The sequence below is a fragment of the Ambystoma mexicanum genome, chromosome 2p, assembly GCF_040938575.1.
Source record: "Ambystoma mexicanum isolate Mex_15411 chromosome 2p, UKY_AmexF1_1, whole genome shotgun sequence".
Classification (NCBI taxonomy): domain Eukaryota; kingdom Metazoa; phylum Chordata; class Amphibia; order Caudata; family Ambystomatidae; genus Ambystoma; species Ambystoma mexicanum.
In genome coordinates, this window is record NC_090923.1 from 747,430,219 (window position 1) to 747,455,616 (window position 25,398).

Consider the following 25,398-nt stretch of genomic DNA (forward strand, 5'->3'; position numbering starts at 1 on the left):
CGTGAGTAGCCTCTCACAAGCAAGTCTTCAATGTGTAACATCTGACTCTACCTTAAATGCTAGCAAGTCTGTTGGTTTACTCCTAGTTTGTGCACCCAATCCGAGGGCTCTTCCTTACACATGATCCGTCTAACTTGTCCCTTTTCCTCTGCCTATAGAGGTGGTCTCAACATCAGTTTGGCTCCTTATACCTGTGAACATGAGCACTTTTCTGGAACCTCGGATAGGTCAGTTGACACTATCCCTTGAAAGATGCAAACATAACTTGATTATTTTGGCGCATTTAATGTCCATATGTTATGGTCTCATGAACTGTTGTAAGTATTGGTTTATTTTATTTTTTTGTAATTGTGGGATCTGATCTTACTGTTTTATGTTTAGCACTCTAAATCTGTTCTGTCCCTCACAAAAAATCTTAAAACTTAACTCAACCTGTGTCCTTGGTACTCGGACATGGATATTAATGGTCTGCCAGCCAACCTCTGAGATAGAGAAGCATAATTATCGGCTATGGCTTGTTTGACCAAGGTCAATACATTTGCGGCGGAATTGACCGTAGTCGGTTTTGCTGGAAATCTATTTGACCTTTGGCCAAACAAGCCAAATCCCTGGCCTGCCAGCAGCCCTAAATCCATCCCCCTCCCCTACTTACCTTATTGCCGTCTGCTGGCGCTTCTTTTACACCCATGCAGCATCCTTTCCGTCTGTGTAACACGTGGCGGAACTGTCGCTGCAGGGTCCCTTTCTATGCTTTTTTTTTCCCTGCTTCCATTGTCCCAGTAGTGGGGGACACCCCTGCAAGCCCCATTCCCCTTGTTTGCTATAGTGGAACCGTATGGCCTCGTTGACCAAAGCTTTGGTTGTACGATCATTTCGTTCAGCCTAAATTCGGTCAACTTGGCCATACAGTAATTTATTTTCTGTCAAATTGGCCAATTCCTAATTATCTGCCATGGCCCTTCTAGTCCTCCCCCTTCTCCCCAAACGTGCGGATTATCACTTTTAGCACCACAGCATTGAAACAAAATATGACCAAAATCAAAGAGACGCAGGCCTTGAAGGATGTGCCTAGCGTGGCTCGACTGAATGGGGAGCAGCAGATCTTCCAATTAACATACTGGGGTCATGTGCTCAGATGTGTGAAGGGAGAGTGAGGCTGGTGTAAAAGACCTGTGTACAGTGTGCAGGAATGGAAGGATAAGCAGAGGAGAGCAGAAAATGAAAAGGCTGTTGGGAGCTGAATGTGAACACAGGGACCACAGGCATACGCTGCATGATTCACGCCTTGTCCCCTGCATTGACAGAACTGCACTAGCTGACTGGCCGCTAATTGTCCTTTTGTTTTTATTTGTTTTTTTACCTTCTTTCAGATCAGACTTGTGAGGACAAGTCATGTCCCTTTTCCCAGCTCATGACCTTGAAGTCCCAGGTGGATCTATGTTCTCAAGTGTTTGGGATACCCGCAGATAGTGTCCAAACTTCTGTGCAGTTTACCAACGAGTATTATGGAGCTGATCACCCCAAGTCCAGCAGAATTATCTTTGTCAACGGTACAAACACAGATGTATTATTTTCATCAATGTTCTGGGTTTGCTGTCTGGTTATACACAAAATATTCTATACATAGTTGCCGTCCTGGGATATGTATCTGTTTTCACAAATGTACTCAACTTGCCTTCGTTGACACTTTTGTTTTTTGGTCATTCATGTGATTGTTCAGATCCCATTTCTAATCCATTCTTAGACTATTTGAAAAGACCACTTTGAAGAGTAAGACTTCATCTGCCCGACTCTCCTTGCGCTGGAGGAATTTTCCTTAATCTCTGACCACATTTCTATTTCATCATTTAATTCTCTTTTTATAAAGTCAACTACAACATGGTGGTAAATTAATTCCTGGTCAGTATCCAAAAGTCCTGCTTTAATGAGTATTTCCAATGTGCCCTAACACCCACTCCAACAGGGACTTCTGAGAGCTACCTCTACAAACGGAGATCGTGGGTGCCAGTGCGGCCTGCCAAGACAGGACCCCGTTCGTTGGTGGTTGCGGGTGGCCGGCACAGGAGCAGCCCGCAGAAGAAGAGGCCGATGCAGTGACAAAGAGAAACCCAGGCGTGAGCGCTGGAAAAGACTTGCCACAAGGCTCCCATCTCTGGACCGTCAGGCAGGCAGCTCACTGGAGGCCGAGAAGGACATCAAGTTTGACAGATCCAGGCCAGCGATGTGGATCCCAGGGCAGCATGCAGAGACTGATATCACACTGCCTGACCGGGGAGCCATCTGAGGGGCTGGGACGGCAAGGCCCCCCAGCAGCAGGTGCGATGAGGAGATTTGAGGGCACGGGGCGGGAGACATACACCTCCCAGATTTGCCCCTCGGATGACATGCGTGCCATTGGAGAGCATAGGTCATCCATAGAAAAGAAGATTGATGGCCTCTCAGCCAAGGTGTCCTTTCTCTGGCAAGACCTGAGGATCCTCGCATCACGAGTGGGAGAGGCAGACTAGCACATCTAGGACTCTGAGGATGTGCTCAAGTGGATGGAAAAGCAACTGGCAGCAGTCTCCCAGTAGCTCACTCACCTGGAGAGCAGAGCCGAAGATAGCGAGCAAAGGTCAAGGCTTAACACCTTGCACATTCTGGGGGTGCTGGAAAGGGAGGAGGGGCCCAGCATGGTGCTCTACTTGGAATGATGGCTAACCAAGCTCTTTGCCCCAAAGAAGCTTTCGAATGTCTTCTCTATCGAAAGGGCCCACAGGGTTCCAACAGGTCGGCCAGTGCCCGGGGCCCCTCCCTGCACCATAATTGCCGGACTACTGAATTTTTGAGACAGAGATGTTTTGCTGCAGATGGTGAGCGCGACGGTCCCCATAACCAACTGTGGGTACCGGATTGGGTTCTTCCCAGACTATACAAGGGAGATCCAGAAGGCACGGCAGTCTTCCGACACAGTCAAAAAGAAACTGATCTCCCTGGGAATTAAATATGCCCTTTTCTTTCCCGCACAGCTGAAAGTATACCATGGGGACAAGGCTCAGCATTTCACCAACCCCAAGGAGGCGTGGACCTGGCTAGAAACTCAAATATAGTCCGCACCAAGACTATAGCACTCGGAGGGTGGAATGAGGGCGGGGGAGCCACGTCCGGAGCCTGGCTCTTCTCTAATTCTCCTCTAGACCTAACCTACGGAACTCCACACTGACATGGCAGCAGCATCTGAGGCAACAGATCAAGGCCGAAACACAGCATGGCGGGCAAAGGACTACGCTTGCTAGATCTTTCAAGCAGGTTGGTGGCACAGAGTGGCCCCAGACTGGGAACAGAGGTTGACCGGAGCTGCTCCAGCAGTCACCCCGCACACTGTTTCAATGGTTTTTACCACATCCGTTTGATGTGGGTTTGGGTGACAGGTACTTCTGGTTGGGAGGGGGTATAGGGCAGGGGGCCAGGGAGGTGTTTTTTGTGGTTATGTTTGGGTTGTTGCCTAGCTTGTGACATTCAGAGGGCAGGGGGGATACAGACTGTGGGTCAGATGTGGAACGTGGGTGTGGGGAAGTGGATGCAGATTGCAAGATGCTGGACACAATCCTGAGGGACTGATGGCACATGATGGGGTGGTCTCTCTTGACGTGAAACGTAAATGGGCTGTGATCCAGTATCAAACATAGGTCTGTGCTCCAGTTCCTTAATAGGTACTGTCTGGTTATAGCACTGCTGACAGAAACACACCTGACCGGGACGGAATTCAAGTTCTTCAAGAGCTCCAATTACGCATCAGCCTTTCATGCTGTTTTCTCGAGGGGAGCGAGGGGAACTCTAGTCCTCATACACAAGATGGTACAATTTCAGTTGCGGGAGGTTAGTGCTGACCCCAGGGGGAGATTTGTCATTGTAAAGGGTGAGCTATGGGGAACCGTTTGAGCGTATTGTGGAGGTATATGCACTGCCCCTCTCCCGCACGATTTGCTGAACACAATCTACAATCAATTATAATCCTAGATCAAGCTGACATGTGGATGCTGGGGGGGACGGGTCTCACTTTAAGATGGTGATCTCTTAATATGTATGAACAACCCAGCAACATCTTGTCCCGTGGTGGGGAACATACTAGCAGAGTATCAGGGGTTTATCAGACTAAGGGTAAATAGGCAAAAGTCTGTTCTTTTCCCTGTGCAAGACACCTTCGAGCTACCAAACAGCAAGCAATACAGACATCTGCAACTATTGCATGCTATAGGTTCCCAGTTCCCTATCTTGGAAGATGTTCTGAGGTGTTCCCCTCACCCCCCTAGAAGCCAATCTCTTCCCCAATTGCATAGTCACCAAGGTCACCTCGACGCTATAGCAGGTGCTGATGGTGTTCGAGGCTCTGTAGCTGTCCCAACTCAAAGAAAGATGGGAGAGCGAGATCGAGCCAATGGAATCAGAGGAATGGGTAGAAGCGCTCATGTTCCCACGAGACATCGCTAGACTTCTCTTAATCCAATATAAAATATTACACCAGGCATAGTATTCGTTGGTGGTTATGGCTAGGTGGGGGAAGTGGACAGTAAAAGGTGTTTTGAGATGCAGAAGGGCAGAGGGCACATTTTTCACACGTTATGGAGCTGTGAGCCAATCTAGGTTTTCTGAGGGAAGTGCATTTACAGGCTAACTTCGGTGTTGGGATCTCAGGTCTCGGATGACCCCAAACAGGTGCTGTTGGGTATTTGGGGGCAAGGTGTGGCTCACCAGGTATGACAGGAAGTTTGACTGTAGGGCTGGGGATGGCAAAGAGACTGACCGCTGCATTGTGGGGCTCAGCAGAGTGATCAAGAGTCAGTCGCTGGTCCGCGGAGGTCAACAGGTGCATGTCGCTTGAGAAGCGAGTGTATGCTGTCAGGGGTTGCCCACAGAAATTTCAGACAATAATGGGCGGGTGGGTGGTGGAGGGATGAGAAATGGCCAGGTTGTTTTATTTATTTACTGTTTTCCGGCCGCAATGTACAGGGCTGATCTGTTGGTGGACACAGTCTCCTCCCCTTGTCACTCTGACTTCAATCTTGATTCTAATGTGATAATTTTGACACTATGTAACCAGGTTTTGGCAATCACCTGTTTGTTTTGTTACATGTTTAATTTAAAAAGAATACTAATTTAAATTAAAAAAATTAAATAATCCCCATTCGCTCATCTTTTCTCCTTGAATTCTAGGTAACATCGATCCATGGCATGCTTTGAGCGTTCTGAAGAACCAGTCTCACTCTGAGCTTGCAATTTTCATCAACGGGACTGCCCACTGTGCCAACATGGGTTCTCCGAAGCCAACAGATCTACCATCTCTGAAAAAGGCAAGGGAGGTAAGAACACATGTACTAAAAGGTAAGGTGTGGGGCTGATGCTTCATCTCGGTCAGCACAGTGATCAGGGCAAGTTAGGCTTCCATTTGGCATAAGAATTTCGGTGCACCACTCTGTTTCCTAGTTCTTTGCCATGGCCCTTCTAGTTGCTGGTGCTATTCGTTTCCATTGCTTCTACATCTTTGTGTTGGGTCTGTGTGGGTATGGGGCAGCAATACTTCTGGGAAGCCGAAAATCTTCAGCGTGTGTCACTCTGCTGTGTACGCCGCGTAAAGGGAAGACATTACTGGTTCCTTGGGTCCCTCTGGTTTCTTGAAGAAATGTTGTCCACAGATTTTAGCAGAGCTTCTACAAACACCATACAAAAATCAATGGAATCCCTAGCTATGAGGTAGGCAGTGTTGATGTGTATATATGAGAACATCCATATCCCTCTAAATCCTCTCTTCTAGGAAGTGACGTCTAACTATTGGACTCCATCGTTGGTTTGCATAAGGACCCCACTATCATTCACATGCGCAACCATCAGCCATGGAAGTCAACAAAGCTAGTTATGTGGTTAGACCCGCACAATAATCCAGGGTACCTCTTGGGCACTCTAACCCTCAGAGGCTTAATGTTTCTCAGGGGCACATTCAGGATTCACATCCATGAGACCTGGGATAAGGTCTCATCAGTGGAAAGGTTTGGAAAAAGTATAATAATTGAGTGGTCTGTTGCTAGAGGCACAGTTGAGCACTGTTATGCCCTGTGTTAGGCAATATTGTATACAGTACCCTTTGGGTGCACTCGAACAACCCTCCTCTCCTGGCAATAGGGACCCAACCTTTGGTATAAGTCTGAGCTACAAAGGTTGGTAGCGTGGCTGAGCAGCCAGGCTCATCACAAGAGCGGTCAATGTGAGCAGTAATGTTGTGACAGAGTTTTACAGTACAGTTATTCAAATAAACACTTATGCTCCAGGTTTCTTGATAAAACAATGATTAATATATTTCACAGTCAGTTGTACAAGCCTTCTTCAGAAGGGAGCAATATATATGTAAGAATTTAAAATACACTTCAAAACACACTCTGGTTCTCTAAATCAGATAATACCCATTGGGGATGGCACACAGACACTTCCAATGTCGTTACGGTAGCACTTCCGGTATGGGTATGCCATGTGAGGAACGTAACAAGAAGAGCAGTGGGAGTATGGTGATTAGCGTGCCGTTAAGTCTAAGGCGGCGTGTGTAGGAAGGAGTGCTGAGATCCATGACGGTGCCCCGAGGAGGATGCAGTGTGTTTGCCAAGGCGTGTCAACGGGGTGCTCTGGCAATAGGACCAAGAATCGTCAGACGTGAGAAGGTACCATGTGCTGTGGAGCTGCTGGTCAAAGGCAAGTGAACGGAACAGAATCGTTGTCGGACCAAGGAGGATGACTGGAAATGTAGTACCTTTTAAAGGCACTTGTGTAAGATTTGTGTGGGCAGAAGGAGGAGCACAGCCTGCATAGACTAAGTGCCCGGTGCTCGGTTTTGAAATTTTTATTTTTATATGGTAGGCAAACAAGGTTTTGTTGTTTGATACATTATAGGGAGTTTAGTGCTGATAGTCGGGTGTTCGTTAGATGTCATGTGAGGCCTGTGATTTTGTGAGTTGTGATAGTGGTGTGAGCTGAATGAGTTTGTACGAGTATAAAAGTCGTGGCCTCTTTTAGTTTATACATGTTATGGTCATAAAGTACATAATTTAGGACTATGTTGGTTTATTAGTAGTGCATATGTCTAACTAAAAAATATTGTTTTTCCACAGATGGACTCTGAAGTGTAGTTTGAACTGGTCAGCATTATAGTAGTTGAATTGTTGAAAATGAAATGTTTATGAAAATTCTGCTGCACTAATATTTTTTTTCACAGTGTGGGACTTTTGTGGATTTCAGTGTTTAGTAGTTTGCAGGAGCTAGGCCTTGATTGTCAATTTTCCATGAGAATTCTTTTAAACATGTTGGGAGTTCAAAGGTTTGGGGGCATGTTATTTTTTGCTCATGCCCAAGTAATTTTATGATTCACTAAGATATTTGTTTTTCACAGGTGGATCCTTTATTTATGCTAGAGACTTTAAAAGTTTAAAGGAGTCGGAGCCCCCTCCACGCTGCTGGTGGTGCTTATATGACCCTATTCTGGGGGACATGGCTGTGAGAGACTCAATCGCCAGCTCCATCAAGAATTTTTTCGCCGAAAACCGGGTCGAGGACACTTCCCCGGCCAACACATGGGATGCCATGAAAGCGGTCCTTAGAGGAGAGCTGATCGCCCAAGGTGCCGCATTCCATAAAAGAAAGCAGGCGACTCGAGCAGTCCTGGAGGCTGAGGTCCGTGAAGCAGAGGCTACTCACAAAAGGAAGGGCTGGGCCCCCAAATCCTACAGGATCCTACAAATGGCTAGGAAAAAGCTGGAAGCTCATTACGCTGTGGCTACGGCGAATCTGTTAACCAGAACCAAGCAATGGTACTACACCCACAACAACAAGGCCAACAAACTCTTGGTGAACAAACTGGCAAAGGTGAAGAGTAGAAATGCCATCCTGGGCCTCCGTGAGCCGCAGGGGGTGATCCATTATGCGGACCACGAGAAAGTACGTTTGGCAACCGCCCACCACCTGTAAATAATGACGGCGCCCCCGAAGGATCCGACCAAGCAAGGTTCATATATTCAAGAGGCGGCCCTCCCGCACAAGTCCTCGGCAGCCAGGGAAGATCTTGAAGCGCCGATTACGACCGAGGAGTTGGAGGCAGCCATTACGAGCCTAAAATCTAGAGCCCCGGGCCCGGATGGATTCTCCTCCCGCTTCTACTAAATCTTTCGGCCCCAATTAGTGGCCTCCCTGGCTCGCCTCTACAACTCATTCGTGGCCACTGGAACGGTCACCCCAACAATGCAGGAATCTATCATAGTCCTTATCGCCAAACCTGGGAAGGACCCCCACGATATCAGCTCGTACAGACCCATTGCCTTGCTGAATCTGGATGCCAATATTTACTCCAAGATCCTGGCCAATCGTCTAGCACCCATCCTTCCGAACATCATAAACCCGGATCAAACGGGCTTCATTCACCACAGGTCGATGAAAGACAACATCCGCAGAGCTCTGGACCTCATTGAGATCGCCACTCGGGACTCCCAACAACTAGCTTTATTGGCGCTGGACGCAACCAAAGCGTTCCGAGAAGGTGGACTGGTCTTACTTGCACCTCACTCTAGAGGCCTTTAGCTTTGGCCTGACCTTCCTGAAGAGGATATTTGCGAACTACCAGGCCCCTAGGACTAGGCTGAGAATCAACGGCCGCCTATCGGACTCGATCTCCCTCACGTGCGGAACGCGACAGGGATGTCCTCTATCCCCCTTGCTCTTTGCTTTGGCCATGGAGCCATTGGCTCAACAAGTCAGAAAAAAACCCGAATCAGCGGCCTGAGTACTCGCTCTGCGCAACATAAAGTGGCCCTCTATGCGGACGATGTTCTGCTCACCATTACAAACATTGAGGGTTCCATGAGGGAGGCCTTAACTGAAATCCATAACTTTGGGGTGGTCTCAGGATTCGCGATTAACTTTCAAAAGTCAGCGACGCTGGGAGTGGGTTTGACCTCAGCTGAACAAGAGGCCTTGGAAGAGAGAGGTCCTTTCCAGTGGAGCATCACATCGATACCCTACCTGAGGGTTCAGATCCCTGCACATCCAACGAAAGTCTATCGGGCTAACTTCCCGTCACTCTTCGAGGAACTAGAAAAGGATCTGACCCGCTGGCAATCACAAGAGATCTCCCTCCTAGGCCGCATCACGGCATGCAAGATGAACTTACTTCCTCGCTTCCTCTATGCCTGTGCCGCCCTCCCGATCACCATTCTGCCCCCCCCCCCCCCACCAGAGCGGCTCCAAAGAAAGATGGTGGACTTCATCTGGAGGGGAAAGAAAGCGCGCATCCCACAGAGAACAATGATGGCCAGCACGAGACTGGGAGGTCTAGGGGTACCCGACCTCCGTAAATACCTAATGGCGGCGCAACAAGCCCACCTCCAAGCATGGGGGCTTGCTACAGGTTGGCCGAAATGGGTGGAAATCGAACAATCTTGCCTCACTCTCCCCCTTCGCTTCCTCCCGTGCCTACCTACAGCCCTACGCCGAAGTTGGCCGGGCACCTTAACAGCCACAAAACAAATAAGGGCTTGGAAGTGGGCTCGCAGACACCAAGGTGTCCCAGGAGCCCTAAGTGCGCTTTCCCCAATCTTCCTCAACCCAGTCTTTTCCCCCGGGGCCTACCCCCAAAACTTTAGAAACTGGGCCGCAGGGGGCCTCACCACTCTGGGACAGCTTTTCGAGGGGGATTCCCCCCTAAACTTTGAATGCTGCAAGATGACTTTCCAGTTGGCGGAAACGGATAGATATCCCTACGCCCAACTTAGGCACTGTGCTCCCACCCGCCGACCCGTACGGCAGCCACGAGACCCCTCACCTCGCTAGAGCTGACGGTGAACAACCTACTGGCCCGGGGAAGGATCTCGGCCCTATATAGACTGCTGCAGGCGGATCCCCTCCAGTTTAGGCCTTCCTACATGTCTCAATGGGAAAGGGACCTCGGACACACCATTGAGGACCACACGTGGGTGGACATATGGACAAGAACGCGGACGACATCCCGCTGCATTACCAACCGGGAGTGTGCCCATAAGCTACTCCTGCGTTGGTACTATCCCCCTCTACGGGATCCTACTTCCATATGTGGTGGACCTGCCCCCGAGTGAAGGAGTTCTGGACCCTTTGCTTAGCTACCATAAAGGATGTCACCCAGGTGACCATTCCGCTCACACCCGAACAGGTCCTCCTAGGGATTCCACTGCCAGGTTCATACCCGCGGTCGGGGAGAAGAGCTGCCCTGGTGTCCCAGTTCTTGTTAGCGGCTAAGATCGCGGTGGCCCGCACCTGGAAGTCTGCTGACGGACCATTGATGGCCCTTTGCTGGGTTAAACTCTGGGATATTTTGATAGCCAAGAGGGTCACGGCGGCCAAAGCGGGACTGCTTCACCGATTTCGAGACATCTGGGCGCCAGTTCTGGACTATGACCTGAACTGCCCGGCCCTGACCCACAAACCGAGCCTGATTGCAAGAGCCCCTCACGCCATGGATGACCCACTACCACCACCAGACCAGTCCAATTGAGGCCTGAGAACTATGCTCGCCAGGGAACACTTGGGATGGAAGAAGGGGACTCTGGGTTTGCACGATTTGAGAAGCTTCATGTAATGCATTAGTATAATTTCTCCTGTGTGTTGATTTACAAATAAACAAATTTAAAAAAAAAAAGTTTAAAGGAGTGTGTACAATGTTGTTACTAACTAACTTTTTACTAGTGATATATTAATGTGAAGATGAGAGGAGTATAAGGTGAGTGATGTACTACTGGTATGTGTGTAGTGTAGGACTCCCGAAGTTTAGTGTTAAAGGAGGAGTACCCTCAACACGGGCACATGAGGGGTGGTGGGGTCACTGAGTTTTGGTGAAGTAGCTACCCGAGTATCGGATATACCCAGCCTGGTTGTGAGTGGTGTGTCTAGGCACACTTTGGTGTTGTGAAGGAGGGGTGTGTGGGAGTTGAGTGTTTATTGTATTATGGTCAGTTGAAGTAGGGATATGGATGAGAGGTCTGGGTTCCTCTGTGTGCAACGTTTGGTAATGGTATTTTATGAGGTTGGTGATGTCTTTTCTTCACTTAGCAGAAAGGGGAAGAGGCATTGTTGTATGTAGAGTTTTGTTCCACTGCAGTGAAGGCACAATGTTTTAGTTGAGTGAGATGCTTCATGTGCATTTTAATTGGAGGTGTCTGCGTGTGTGTGTAGTTGGTCTTGTTGGGTGTGGTTTTGTTGTTCATAAGGGGAGAGATATGTAGTGATGTAGAGGGTCTCACAGGCTCAGGGTGGTCTCTTAAGGTTACCTCTCTAGCCATTTTGGTTTGGTTCTGTTTCTTCCTACTGGGAGGCCTAGGGGTACTGGGCACTACTCTAGACTAGAGTGTTTAAGTCCTTTCCCAACAGGACTCTCCCAGGCACCTCATTCTGAATACTGACAGGGATCCTCACTGTCATATTGTTACACTGAATGAGAGCTGGTAGAATTGGAACCATTTGGGCAGGGCCTCCAGCAAATCTAGTGGGGCCTTTGGGTGCCTTAGCAACTGCTGGCCCCAGTGTGTCTCATGGCAGGAGTGCCCTGGCCATTTACAAGAACACTGTCCATAATACCCTTTGCAGTTATCTGGAACTGAGCTATACACATCAATGTTCTGCTTCTTACACAGTCCCAGGGGCTCTAAGGAACCTGGATGGATGGTCTACCCTTGCTGGTGGCTGTTATAAGCCCAACCCCACCTAGTCCCCCGCGCATGGACAGCAGGTCAGGCACAGGTAAGGAGACCGAGAACAGGATCTAGAACCGGCACTCCAAATTCCATGGGTGCCTCCATCTTGCTGGACATCTTCAGTTTCCTTGGCAACCCCACCGGAGGCCGGGAAGCCTTGGTTTCGCTGCGCTCAGGGATTTAAATCCCACACAGCCTTACACAGACACGTCTGAACGTGCTCTGTTACCACAGGTTCTCTGTGTATTTCCTACCCATACCTGGTTGTGTGCGTTTTTCCTTGGCCTGCCCCTTCCTTCCTTACCCGGTTCTGCCTGCCTCTTCCTTCGGCACTGTTCCCTGCTGGTCCGTCGCCCTAGCCCTAGCCCTTGACCTGCCTTCTGCTTTTGCTCTGTTCCTGTTCTGGCTTCCTCATTCTAGCTGTTGTTTCCTTTCCTTGTCTGGCCTGCTCTGCTTGCCCTACATGAAATCTCATCAACCAGTTGCCTCTTCATCCTGTCTGCATGTGCCCTACGCTTGTCATCACCTGTAGTGTCCAGCCATCGTCGACAGCAGCCCGGCTCCCCGGTCCGTCACTTGTTGATGTCCCTGAATTGCACTATCCGGGGGAGATGTCCCATAGTGCAAGGAGGTGGCGTCAAATGTGCCCCTTGGTGTGCCCTTACCGGAGTGCTCTAAAGCCGGTTTTGTCTCCACACAGCAACACCTCCTGCCATTATGGAACACGACCGAAAAAGAAAGCTCTGTCAGTGCCTCCCAGATGATCCACAAAGAACCAGTACATTACAGTGCAGAGATAGTGCTTGACGAGGACTTTCAAGCTCAGATATAGGGGATAATGGCTGGGCTAGTGCACAGGCTTCTATCAGTAAAACCTTCTAGAAAGTCTGCCAGTCTTCCCATTACTAGCCCTTCCTTGTGCTCAAATGTGAAGTTTAGCACTTACAGGTAGGTGGACCACCTGAACAACTTGGGGGGAGGGGGGGTTGAGGATGCCTCCGCTTTTATGGCCATAAGCCCTTTGTCTTTTGAAGTTACCCTGTCAGGTTGGATCTAAACCATCTGAATGTCAAAACAATTGCATAGCATTCTTTTTCATCAGTGGCCCACCTCTGCAATCTGTTTTGAGTTGGTGTGTGTTCTGTCTTTTTTTTATCCAGTTATGGCAAACTTTGCCTATCTCTACGACAAATAGATGGCTGTAATCCTGTGCATTCTACACTGGAGCTTGACACACGGCGCATTACATCCCTTAGAAGGCCAGCTGACACTCCTGAGTACAGATTATTTGTACGGTCAGTACAGTTAGAAGTGCTGTGATCCCTTAGTCAGGTTTGAAGTTCCTGTGACACCTAGCAAGTCCAAGAAATGCTCCCACTGGGTCTGGGCGATTTAGCGGATACTAGTCAAGGACAGTTTAGACACGTGTACTTTACCAATGTCAACCTCTTGCCCAAGGTAAATCTGAGCTGTGTGCCACGTGGCATTTATACACCTTCATGGTTAGCGTGGCCTCTTCAAGTCCTGCAACATCTTCTGGAGATGGCTTAAATGCTACTTCCAACTGAGGGTCCAGTCCTCATCCTAGGCAGACTGGTTTCCTTTTGCTTCCCTTTGCTCTTTTAATGGTAGCACTGAATATCAACTCTTAAGAGGGGAGTCCTTCAGACAGCAATAGGGTAATGCCTTATTAGTTTGAAAAAAGCAATGTCCAGATGGAGGTTATTAGGAAAATTATCTTTTGTCCCATTAAAGGTGTAAGTGAATAACTTTGCATGTTTATATTTAAGTAATTAAGTTAAGAGGAGTCTTTAGTAGAGTTAATTCTCACTCACTATACATAAGGTTAGTGTTCTCTGTGGGGCTGGAATGGGCTTCTTGATGTTGACCTAAAAAGGGTCAATGCACTGCACCAGGTATTAAACAAATATGATGTTGCAGCACAAGGCAGATTTTCTTCTTGCACCTTTCCCTCCATAGAATCTATGGGACCCACAGTCCTTTTGCTTGATCTTGGAACTCTGTGCTGACTTTTGAAGGACAGTCAAGCCTCTCCTTTACTTTCCTTGCCTGTTTTGCTCATTTGTCTGGGGAAACGGACTAGTTCCTAAGACTGTCAGTACTGATAGACATTGGGGCTCATTATAAGTATGCCAGTCCGGAAACAACAGTGCCAGTAAGCTTACCAGCATACTACAGGTCTGCCTGCCGGAGCCGCTGTGGCCGACGTGTTTGACCCTGCCGGGCACAGTGCCCATGGTAGGCAGACCATCACAGAAGCAGCGGCACTGTTAGCAACGGTGCCAGTGCTTCCGTGGTCCCCACTCCAATAGAGTCCTGTTGGACTCTATGGGAATGTCGAACAACATTTTACTGGCGATTGAATATCCGGGCCGCCGGGATTGTAATCAGGGGCCAGTAAATATTTACGGGTCCTGCGGCAACCTGTGGGTAGCACCGTCACGGTTACCGCCAGACCCGTAATGAGCTCCAGTGTCTCTTTCGGAAATGTATTTTTAGAATTGCCCACATCACCTTCCGGTGAAGTACAGTTAGGATACTTTGTATTCTTACATTTTACCTAATGGCTTTTTGGTTACTTTGATGATATGCCCAAGAAAATTGCCTGTCGACGTCTGACCGTGGTGACCTCCGCTGGAACCATCCTTCTACAATCCCATAAGATGTCCTGAAGGGGCTGCACCACTGAAGTCTGCATCTTTTCTTCGTTTGGGGGTCTTCTTCAACTCCTGACATGAAAAGTGGACCTCTGCACCTGTGACCCCTTGGCTCCCCTCACCCGACCCGAACCAAAGACCGAAGATTGAAGCCCAAGCGATTTCCGGGAGACCTGCAGTACCAAGTGCAGGAATCTGAGTGGGTGGTGGGTGGTGGTAAATTAACATATCAATTTCTGTACCTCCCTGTCTCCCATAGTACTTGTCCCTAAAACTCCCTTTGGTCTAGGATCCTGTCCTAGGACTTACCTGTGTGACTGGATACAGCAGGGTACCTAGGGCTGGGCTTCATAAGACAGATGGAACTGGTTGTCACTTTTCCAAGGGTTGATTTTAGAAATCTATTTTAACTGCATGTACCCTGGGTTAAGTTTGCAATTGCAGACTGTAGACACTGTCAGTTACCAGGCCACTCACTCCATGTGCTCTAGCCTCTTTATTGTAGGGGTCAGTGCAGTGACCAGGAAACACAAGTGATCCAGAGGGTGCAAGGCATACCACTCTTCTGTTGCTTAGTTATTTGTCTTGGATAGCACCCATAGGTTTCTGCTGGTTGTGTGTGTTCTGTGTCTGGTGGTTCTGCTTCCTGTTGCGTCCACACAGATACAATGTAGCCAGGCAATCTTGGGGGGGGGAGAGCCGGGGGGGGGGGGGGGAGTTTGTGACACCGTTTTGTTCTCTGAGCCAAGGTAATGGGTCACCAGTTCCTTAGTTCTATCTGGTCGGTTGAAGCAGTCGGGCAGAGCTTCACCATTAGATTGTGTCTTGGAAGAGTTCAGGTTCCAGCTGAGCTTCCTCATGATTCTTCTTTTTGTTGCATTGTTTTCTGGCCTTTGTCACAGCTTAGACCAAGAGAGGATGCACAACCCCCCCATCCCCCCGCCCAACCTCTCCCCTGTGTTGAATAGGGACTTGGAAGCTAAGCGGTTCCCTCGGCTCTCAATCACAAGGTTGCATTCCTTCAATCTTCTGGGAGCCGCCAAATTAGTTTTGGCTCTGCCACTGCCGATGGATCAAACCGATGATTTACAGCAGAGAGAAGTTTACTTTCTTGTTGATGTATGGTTAAGATGGATTTCCAAAGTCAGCCCTTGGTGGGAAGATTGTGGGAGGCCACCCTATTTATGGTACACAGGGAAGAGACAGAGGTTAGCCAAAACCCAATCAAGGGTAAGGTAGGCAAGCTATCCAGGCTTGGTCTCAGAAAAAGAGCGAGTGGTCAAGGGCTACAATGAGTCCACACAGAGCAACACCAATACTTCAAGTAAGACAATAAGAATATCAAAACACAGTTATTTATTAGGCCTTTAGTCTTACAACAAGCATATAAAATTCACAGGTAAGTATTGTCACACCAACCATTTAAACAATAGGTAAATAGAGTTGCATATAAATTAGTTACCAGTTCTAAACAAGTGAGTAGCCCTATGCTAAGAAAATAAGTCAAAAATCAGAATAAGCACAAGTACGGCTTCCCTCAATTTTATGAAGACCAACTCTAAGATGGTATGTGGCCTTGTGCCCAAAAGTCACAAGTTCCAATATATAGACTCTTCAGATGAGGTACTCCGAAATGATGCAGTCGGGTGTGGGTGGTCCTTTGGAAAGTAAAAAAAAGAATCGGGTAAGTACCCCACTCTATCCTATTCACTATGTAAGACCTAGAAAAGGATACTTCACCCAGGTTCAATGACCAGAGGCCAGTCCAGAGGGAGTTGGGGGGCAAGGTTGTTATGCCCAGGGCACCCTATGAGAGACAGGGGAGAAAGCAACAGGTATGTAGATTTACCTCTCCTGGCTCAGGATTTTCCAGATTTCAGGTTGCAGACTTTGTTCTTTGTTCTGTTCTTGTTCCCATTGTGAGGTCATCTAGAAGTCTAGATAGAAGGATACTTTGTTTTGTGGGATTTAGTTTCATTTGGTCGCAGTGTACAAGAATCTGTTGTACCACTTCCATTTGAAGACCCAGACCAAGAGAAAGGACAACTTCTATGAGAGAGACGGCCACAGGACACAAAGAAAAGATCCAACGAAGGACACCACAGTCAGGCGGTGACGGGCAATCATACAGTGGTTAACACAGAAGCAGTCCCAGCACAGCTTCCCTTGCAGTGAGATGGCTTAAATTGTGGCACAAGCAGAAGATCTGCAAAGTGCCAAGGCTCTGCTCGGAATGGGGAGAGCGAGAGCAGGTCAGTCAGCCGGTTGGTCCAGGGACACTTCTGAAGGCTCAGAAGGCACAGATCCTTGAGCACGGATTGAGACTGGTTGTTCCCAGGTCCAGAGATACCAGCAGGGAAATGCATCTACATCAATACAGACAACACCACAGTCATATTTTACATCAACAAACAAGATGGGACATACACAAAAAGCACTGTTAGTCCTTGAACAAAACATGTGGCTTTGGTGCATACAAAAACATCTACATAGAAGTGCAACATGTTCCAGGGGAACACAAATGTCTAGCTGACAGTTTTGAGTCCTCATAAAAGTACATGATTGGGAACCCTGCACCAATACCCTCAAACAGCTTCTAGATCGGTTTGCAACAGCAGAAAACAAAAAATGCATAACCTTTGCATCCGGGCCCACGCAAGGGGGTCTCTAGGCAATGCTTTATGGATGAGTTGGTCAAGGAGATTTGCACTCCACTGCTATAAGAAATAGTCCACAATTGCATGAGGAGCAAGTAACGATGATAATCATTGCACCAATGTGGGCAAGACTGTAGTGGTATTCCCACCTTCCCACCTGATTAGCAGCCTCACTCCTGAGGTAATAGACATTGGTCACTTAAAATTACCAACACGCTTTGTGGTTATTTTGCGTGAGGCAAGAATACCTAACACTAAATATTGCTACTTCTACAAATGGAATAAGTTTGTAATCTGATGTAGATAGAAACAGACCAACCCAATTAATTGTGCAGCAACAAGTGTAGTTGCCTACCTGCTGTATTGCTTAGATCTGGTTATCAACTCCCTCAAAGTTAATCTAGCAACTAGCAGCTTACACCACACCTCAACAAAATGTTTCTTGGTTGAATGTGCCGGTAGTGAAAGCTTTTATGGAAACAGTACAACTGATATATCCTACCATAGCTCATCTTCCACCATGGCGGGACGTAAGAAGTATATTATAAGAAGTATTACAGGGAGCGAAATTAAGATTCAATGAGCAAGAGCTAAAACCAGCGCCTGGATGTCGGACATCACCCAACAGGCAGGAGCTACCGCTGGGGAACCAGGAGCGAGTACCCAGTGCACCACAAATCTAACTTACTCATGAGATGCACGCTTTAACTTTTTGTATGATTCATTATGTTTAAATGTGTACTAGATGTGCCATAATTCTTTTTTATAAGCATTCTCAAATACTCAAAAAACGTGCATATGTGACATTGACATTAAGGCAACAATTGGCCCGAGAGCCAAAAGTAGCTCCTGGTAGCTGTCAGTTTTAAACTAACCAGGCTCTCCTAAGCTAGAATCAGGAGCTAAATAGTTCCCTCAATTTCAAACCCTTTTTTACTTCAGTTGATGGGACACCCTTTTGAGCCAAGCTACATTGGGAAAAAGTAACTTTGATCCTATGTGGGCGCGAAAACATGTTTTTCACACCTACTGAAGATGTCTGTTTGTCCTCCAATGAAACTACCATGCCCATGCACATGTTATCACAGTACCAAGGGGATAACGCTCCGCACATGCCCTCAAACGCTGAACTTAGAAGCTTGGCTCCGGAGGTCATATCATTTGGTTAGCTAACCCTAAACCAAAGGTGTATGGACATTGTAAAGGAAGCATGCAAGTCTAATACAAGACACGCTATTTTAACAAATGGAAATGTTTTGTCTTGTGTTGTAAAGCGCTTACCGTCAATCCAATTGACTGTTCGCCTTCACATATAGTACACTGTTTGCTATATCTTTTTGACTTGGGCTTACTCTTCAATTCCTTACAATTTGCACCTAGCTGCTCTCTCAGCCTACACCACATCACAAAGTAAAGTTTCATGGTGGAAGGTGTCTGTGGTGAAAGCATTCATGGAGGGTGTTAAAAAGTTATAGCCACCAGTTTCAAATCCAACTCCTGGCTGTGACTTGAACATTGTACTTACAAGGCTCCTGGGAGCCCCATTGTGCCAATGCAAAAAGCCAGTCTTAAACAACTAACATATAAAACTGGTTTCCTTTTTGCTATCGCATCAATAAGAAGAGTTCGTACTTTACAAGCACTTTCAGTTCAGGACCCTTTTGTCATTATTCACGAGGACAAGGTGGTACTACGTACACATCCTGGTTTTCTCCAAAATGAATTGCTAAGTTCCACGTTAATCAATCAATAGAACTTACTGCTTTCTTCCAAGACCCTAAGAATGCAGCAGAGAAAAACTTACATACCCTAGATATCAGAAGGGCCGTCATGTTTACCTTCAAAAGACTAAACCACTCAAAAGACAGACCTTTTTTGTATTTCTATCCGCAGAGAGAGATGGTAATCCAGTCACTAAATCGGCTCTCTCAAAATGGATTGTCAGATGCATCCAACTTTGTTATTCTCTTGCCAAGAGAACATTGCCCTTCAAGCCCAGAACACACTCAACTTTGGGCACAGGAGCTACTCTAGCTTTCATAGCAAATTTGCCCTTACTGCTCATTTGCAAAGCTGCCAATTGGAGTTCCATGCATACCTTCACACAACGTTACTGTTTAGATACACATTCAAGGGGTGATACACAAGCGGGTCAGGCGGTGTTAAAACATCTTTTTGTCACTCTACCTTCAAATAACCCATCTCCTTCTCCAAGTACTACTAGCTAGTCTATGCAAAGCATGTGATTATAAGCAGTTCCATAAGCCATACATTACTGTATTTCTGATGCTTGTATCTGCTTATATTCACATGCACCCCCCATTTGCGATGTCATCTTTGATGTCCTGGGTGTTAGTCTTGGTGCATAGTGGTGGCGTGAGTTATGGTTGCATAGCTTACCATAGCTGGCAAATTTCTTTGGTTGGTTGTTTTTTAACTTGCAACCATAACGTCCCTTTAACAAAGTTTTTTTGCGATGAATTTCATGTTTTTATTAGTGCAACTTAACAATAACGTACCTTTTTAACAAAGTATTTTCAGTGAATGTCATAGGTTTTCATTAGTGAAAAAGTTTCATGATGTTACAGCATGTATATAAGTTATTAAGAATTCCTCTTTAAGATATATGAAAGAACTATAAACCTTCTTTAACAAACATATTTTTTGCAGTGCATACCGATGTGTGACATTTTCAGCAGCACATGCTGGGGGATGCAAGTCATGGTTAAATTGCCTAGGGCATAAGGCTCAACCTTGACCCCAGCCCCACCAAACCACCCCTGTTAACCACTGCAACCTAGCCTGCAACGTAGTCCAGTGTCAAATATACACCCATAATGTGACCAGTGGCCAGTGCTAATGACTTGCAGCCATGGCCAGTCTCCACAATCCAAGAGGCATGGGCTTTGGCCATGCCGCATGCCCCAATGAGCAAATCAGAGTAGACATTTGTCCTTGCCGAGGGCCAGGTCCAATGCCCAGATACCAAAGTTATGATCACTATTTTTTGGTACTTCATTTTGGCACTTTGGGAAAAATAAAACATAGCATGCTTTAGCAAATATGTCCTATAAGGTCCTTGCTGATTCTCCTAGCGCAAGTTTGCTGCAATCCCGCCCAGCACTTCAGGCTGTAGCCGCAAGCAGAATTACCCATTCAAACCTATCACAATTTTGAAAAACATAGCCGTTGCCTGGTGGCCATGCCCACTTTAACCCCTTTGCTGGTCCCTATTGGCCATGGCCATGGCCAGTGTACCTACATTATGACACTTTTCAAAAAATTAACACATTTGTGAAACCATGCTTTCAGCTTCGTACAGAAGTTTACGGCAAATCCGTCTGTTTTATTTTTTTAATAGTGTAAAAATGTATGTCCAAAAAATAGTCATATAACTTAGCCCCCACTTGACGAAACGCTGCACAACATTTCAAAGTTGAGTCTATAATCTTTTTGCAGATTCGTCAAACGGCAACAAGTTTATAAGCCGTTCAAACATTTTCGGAGCCACGCCTCTTATTTTGCCCTCCCTTGGCAAAATGGCACCAAACTTTGCAAAAGCATTCGAAGTTGCTTCTAAAATTATATTGCAAACTTTCATGCAGTTTCATTGAATGGCACGAAAGTTATAAGCCATCCAAAAACCGCTCTTCACTGGCCCTATAATGCAGAAATGTGCACGGATTTCCTCGAACTTTGGTCAAGTTTGCGGACATCTCATAAATGCCCCCAGACAACTGAGATGTTGGCAGACTTCAGAGTAGAAAAACACCAGATTTTTGGCTTTTTCTGAACATTCCCCATCACCCCTTATCTTCCCAGAGATTGTTTCATTAGTTTGACAAGTGTAATGTGTTTTTTTTATATGTTTTTACTGTGATGTCTGCGGACTACGGGCGCAGTTCGCGAATTCAACATGAAGTCCATTTCAAAGTTTTTGACGCACCTTACATTTTACTTGACCAATCAGCGAACGTGTATGATGTCTGTGAACATTACGCAACTCCCTCTTTGGGCCAGAGGCGTCTGTGGACACTGAACCACAAAGTGAGCCCGCAGACCAGACAGATAACACTAATTTATTTGATTTACATTTTGGAATAAAAAAAAAAGAAATCTACTGGACAGATTAACCCCAAATTTGCAAAGGCACTATTTTGGGACCAGGTCGTCGCAGCTCGTGCAAGTTTTGTGCAAATCTGTCCAGCGGTTCGGCATGTAGGCACAAGCAAAAGTGGTTTCTGTTCCTCTCTATCCAGATTGCAAACGTTGTTGGACCCCCTTATAACTTTGAACTCCCTTGACGAAACTGCATGAAACTTTGCAAAATAATTCAGTTAGCCATATACTTTTTTTGCAAGGTTTCGTGCATCCAATGGCACCAAAGTTATAAGCTGCCCAAAAACTGCCCTTCTTATAGATTAAGCAACTTAACCTTAACTACAGGGCTGCTACCACAAGCCCTGTGATATATATTTATATTTGGTAACTAGAACATCATTGGATACTTCTGTTGCACTACTACCCCAGGTATTTTAGTAAATTGATGTCACTGCGTGCCATTTTAATATCAACAAGACTAAAAATAACATTTTAAAGTTTATTAAATGCCAGTGCTAAAAAGAAATTCTAGTTAATATGATGCACTGCATGATGAAACCTGGGGTGCACTATAGTTCTCATACTCATGTATTATTGCTTTGATGAATAGCATGTTCTGTGCAACCTAAGATTGTAACTTGAGTGTCGGTATCTTGCAGGAAATCGCTGTACATGTTGGAAAGTGGTTGAAGACCGCTAAACTAAACATTGTGGGAAAGTAAACTTCAAACACTGGAAATCTGCGCTGCACTGAACAGGCCGTACCAGCTTAAGGAAGAATGTGGATCAACTGGATGTATTGAAGCTGATGTGAAAAGCTTGCGCTTCAAATATCCGACGGTCTCAAAGAAAGCTAGCTTCCAAGGATACAATCTTCGATACTGGGGACTTGAAATGACTGTAATATGACCACTCCCTTAGAATCTAAAATGTGAACCCTGTTTTTACATGTTTTATTAATTAGTGAATAATTGCAACAAATTGGAGACCGGTAGTAGAAGAAAAATGCACATTTTCAAAGAAAACTGTGGACAACACAGCATTTAAAAAAGCAAATGAGCAATGTCCATCCAGAGCACTCGAATGCTGGCACACATTCTACGTTGCCTATAGCTTTTTTCCTAGTTTGAGAAAATTAGTCCTTCTAAAATCGAAACAATCAACACAAAATCTGGGCCTCCATGCAATTTCTTCAAAGTTAATTCTTTGGAAATTATTATTTTGAGGTTTGCACATCTTCGTGTTGCACATATTTTAACCCATAATATTCAAACTTCTCCAAAGAAATTCCATTTAACGAGATGCAAAAATGAACTTGCAATTTGGATTTTCGGTTTTAAAACAAAACTATTGTACATGAGTGTGTTTTTCTGCACATTTTCGGAACATCAAAGTTGCAGTCATGTGCCCAGATCTAAAATGTTCTTGTGGCATATAAAAAATAAGCACATTTTGCACTGCACAGATATCGAGTATGATTTTTGTTTGTGAACTTCAACTTGTAGTAAACATTTGAATAACCATATACTAAAACCTTCTCTCTCTCTCTAGCAAGGCTATTGTGCCAAAATGTGGGAAATAGCTTGTTTTAAAAAAGGTCACGTGTCATTCATCTACTAGAGTGAATAGAGAAGAATCCCGGATTTTGTTTGTTCTGCTTTCCGTGACACATACACGAAACTATCTTTGTTTTACTGTAAAATTGAGAACAAAAAATTCGTAAAAATTGCCTTAATTGATGGTTGATCGAAATACCTAATTTGAATTTGATATTTAAATGATCAATCTGTAAAATTGTTTTAATACCATGTGCATGCATTTGCATATATTTCAATTCAAAATCCAGATCTTCTAGTTGCATTCCCCTTGATTCTTTCTTATATGGAACAGAATGCAATATTTTTGTTTTTGTGTGCGATTTCATGCAACTCAGCACACTAGACGATCATGCCTTTATAGTAAAATAAACCTGCTAATCTCTGTCTGACTAGCACTTTTCAGTTATGTTTGTACTGTTATAAACATATACATTCACTTTTCTGTACAGATTTTATAAATATTGTAATATTTTGCTGTGAAGTATACTTGCATTGCCTTGAGGTCATCCCTAAATTATGACATGCGGGAGACACGTTGGTTCAGGTGCTCACTCTAGGGCAATCGGGGAAGCTGCAAAAGTCTATAACATGTACTCGAGCAAGGTACCAACATTGTGAGAAAAGAAAATGCTGGACATCAGAAGAAACAATTTAACCTAGTTACCTTAGATGGCAAAAGCTGTTTCATCTGACACCCCCTGATCACATCATACTGTAGCTAGAAAAGGTTACTATGTATCTTAATGTAGACACCCACGAGAAGTATGAAATCATGATGGGAGGTAGATGTGGTGTAGTGGCGATCAGGTCAATTCCCAAAGAAAGCAGCACTTGCACCAGTGAGATGTGAAATAACTCAAGTAATAATGTTAAGGACATTGTGTGAATTATGAGAGCTCACCCGTTTATGAAACTGCCCTTTTAGGCCCCGTTATCAGTGTGCATTTCTGGCCAGTTCTCAACTAAGCAAATCATCCTCTACTTCTTTTGTGAATCTGGTGCATTTCTACTCCTGTGTAAACTATGATCAGGGTCTTACATTTCAATTGAGTTATCACCTTGATTGAACGTAGGGAAAACCGCCATCTCCCTGTGACTCATTTCCCAAAACTAGCAAAGGTGGGAATGTAGAAACCAGTGGACACTCCTATTCAATGCTACACAACAAACCATGGACATCATGTAACATCTATTTTGATTTGACAAATGTGCAATCTGTGTACATTTGGTGCTCAGGGAGGAATTCAGAGTTTGTTTGGGCTCTGCTGGCTTGCAGATTTTAATCTTGACTTTGAGTATGGTTTTTACTACACGGCTTAATTTCCCAGAAATATTCATGAAGTAAAAAATTACTGCTGGTGTATGCTTTTACTCTGTGAACATGTTTTAAAAATAAAAGAAAGTTGTCAGTAAAGAAATTCTAAAGAACCTGCCTTCTGCTCAGTTTATGTTTCAGAGACTCTGGTTCATGTGGCATCGAACTCCAAACTCAATGCTGCTATTCTATAAAGATTAAATGAGGCGTCTCTCCTATATCACCTTCTATTTGTGTAATAACCGAGGGGCATGGTTAGAACAATTACTGATAAGCACATTAAGTAGTGCAGTGCCTTACTGTGAGTAGTCACCATGATAGGGAGGGATTCAGACGGAACATTCCTGAAAAGTAACCAAAGAATTTATAATCGAGCATTTTAATTGTTTGTTTGTACAAAAAAGAAAAAGCCACACATTTGTTTTCTCTTTTGCTACTGAATTCGGTTTTTTAATTGTTTTATAATCTAGTTGTTGAACGAAGCGTGTTTTAATGTTTATGTTGTCTGTTGCTCTTTAGAGCCAGACAAAGCTCTGAGATTAGGAACATTTGGGATCAAAACGTATTTGCTTTCTAATGATGCCTGTGCTATTTCCAAAGGAAACTCTGCATGTTTTAACAAGTGAATGTGAATTGCTGAATTAATCATTTTTTTTTTTCAAAAGTCAGAATTGTTGGTTTCCTATTATTTTGTGTGAAGAATTGTTTAAAGTTCTGTTTAATAAAGATATTTTCATGATCCATGTTACCGGAAAATGCACATCGAATTATTGACAAAAGGGATTTTTGTGAAACTTGCGAGAAGAGAACCCATTTCATTTGTGGCAGGCCAGGTACTTCGTGATATTGTTGCATTCTTCCGTGGGTGTGATTTGAGTTTCTTGGTGTATAAATGATGGTGAAGAGATATAAGGGGAATCCTCTTAAAAATAATTTTAAAAAAACACACACACACACACACACCCCGACACACACACACACACCCCCTGACACACCCACACTCCCAACTGATGGAAGGTTGTGAATTAATCGGATCAATTCCATGTGACGGATCTGTGGATGTTGTAGCTTCTCCACCAAGGAGGAGACCTTTCCGAAGAGGCCAGGGTGGTGCATCCACAATACAATTGATCCCCGGGGGTGGTGCACCGGGGGAGGATAGCATGATGGAGGAAACTCTTTATCGGATTGGGAATGATTATTGAGCTAGGGAAACCCTCTCTTCGCTTTAGGGATAGAGAGGCATGTTTCCAACGTTATTATTTAATAAAAGTTTATATCCAGAAACGGGCCACCATTGTGTCCGAGCCTTTCTTC

The 25,398-nt window shown here is 45.4% G+C and overlaps 1 protein-coding gene across 1 annotated transcript in view; it reads left to right on the plus strand.

Moving 5' to 3' along the window:
• Positions 1–24,829, plus strand: part of PRSS16 (serine protease 16) — a 422,739-nt gene extending 397,910 nt beyond the window's left edge. The window contains exons 10-12 of the mRNA XM_069644381.1: positions 1,371–1,550; positions 5,194–5,339; positions 21,828–24,829. Of these exons, the coding sequence (XP_069500482.1) occupies positions 1,371–1,550; positions 5,194–5,339; positions 21,828–21,890 (389 nt within the window). The 3' untranslated portion in view covers positions 21,891–24,829. The remainder of the gene's footprint in view (positions 1–1,370; positions 1,551–5,193; positions 5,340–21,827) is intronic.
• Positions 24,830–25,398: the final 569 nt, after the last annotated feature.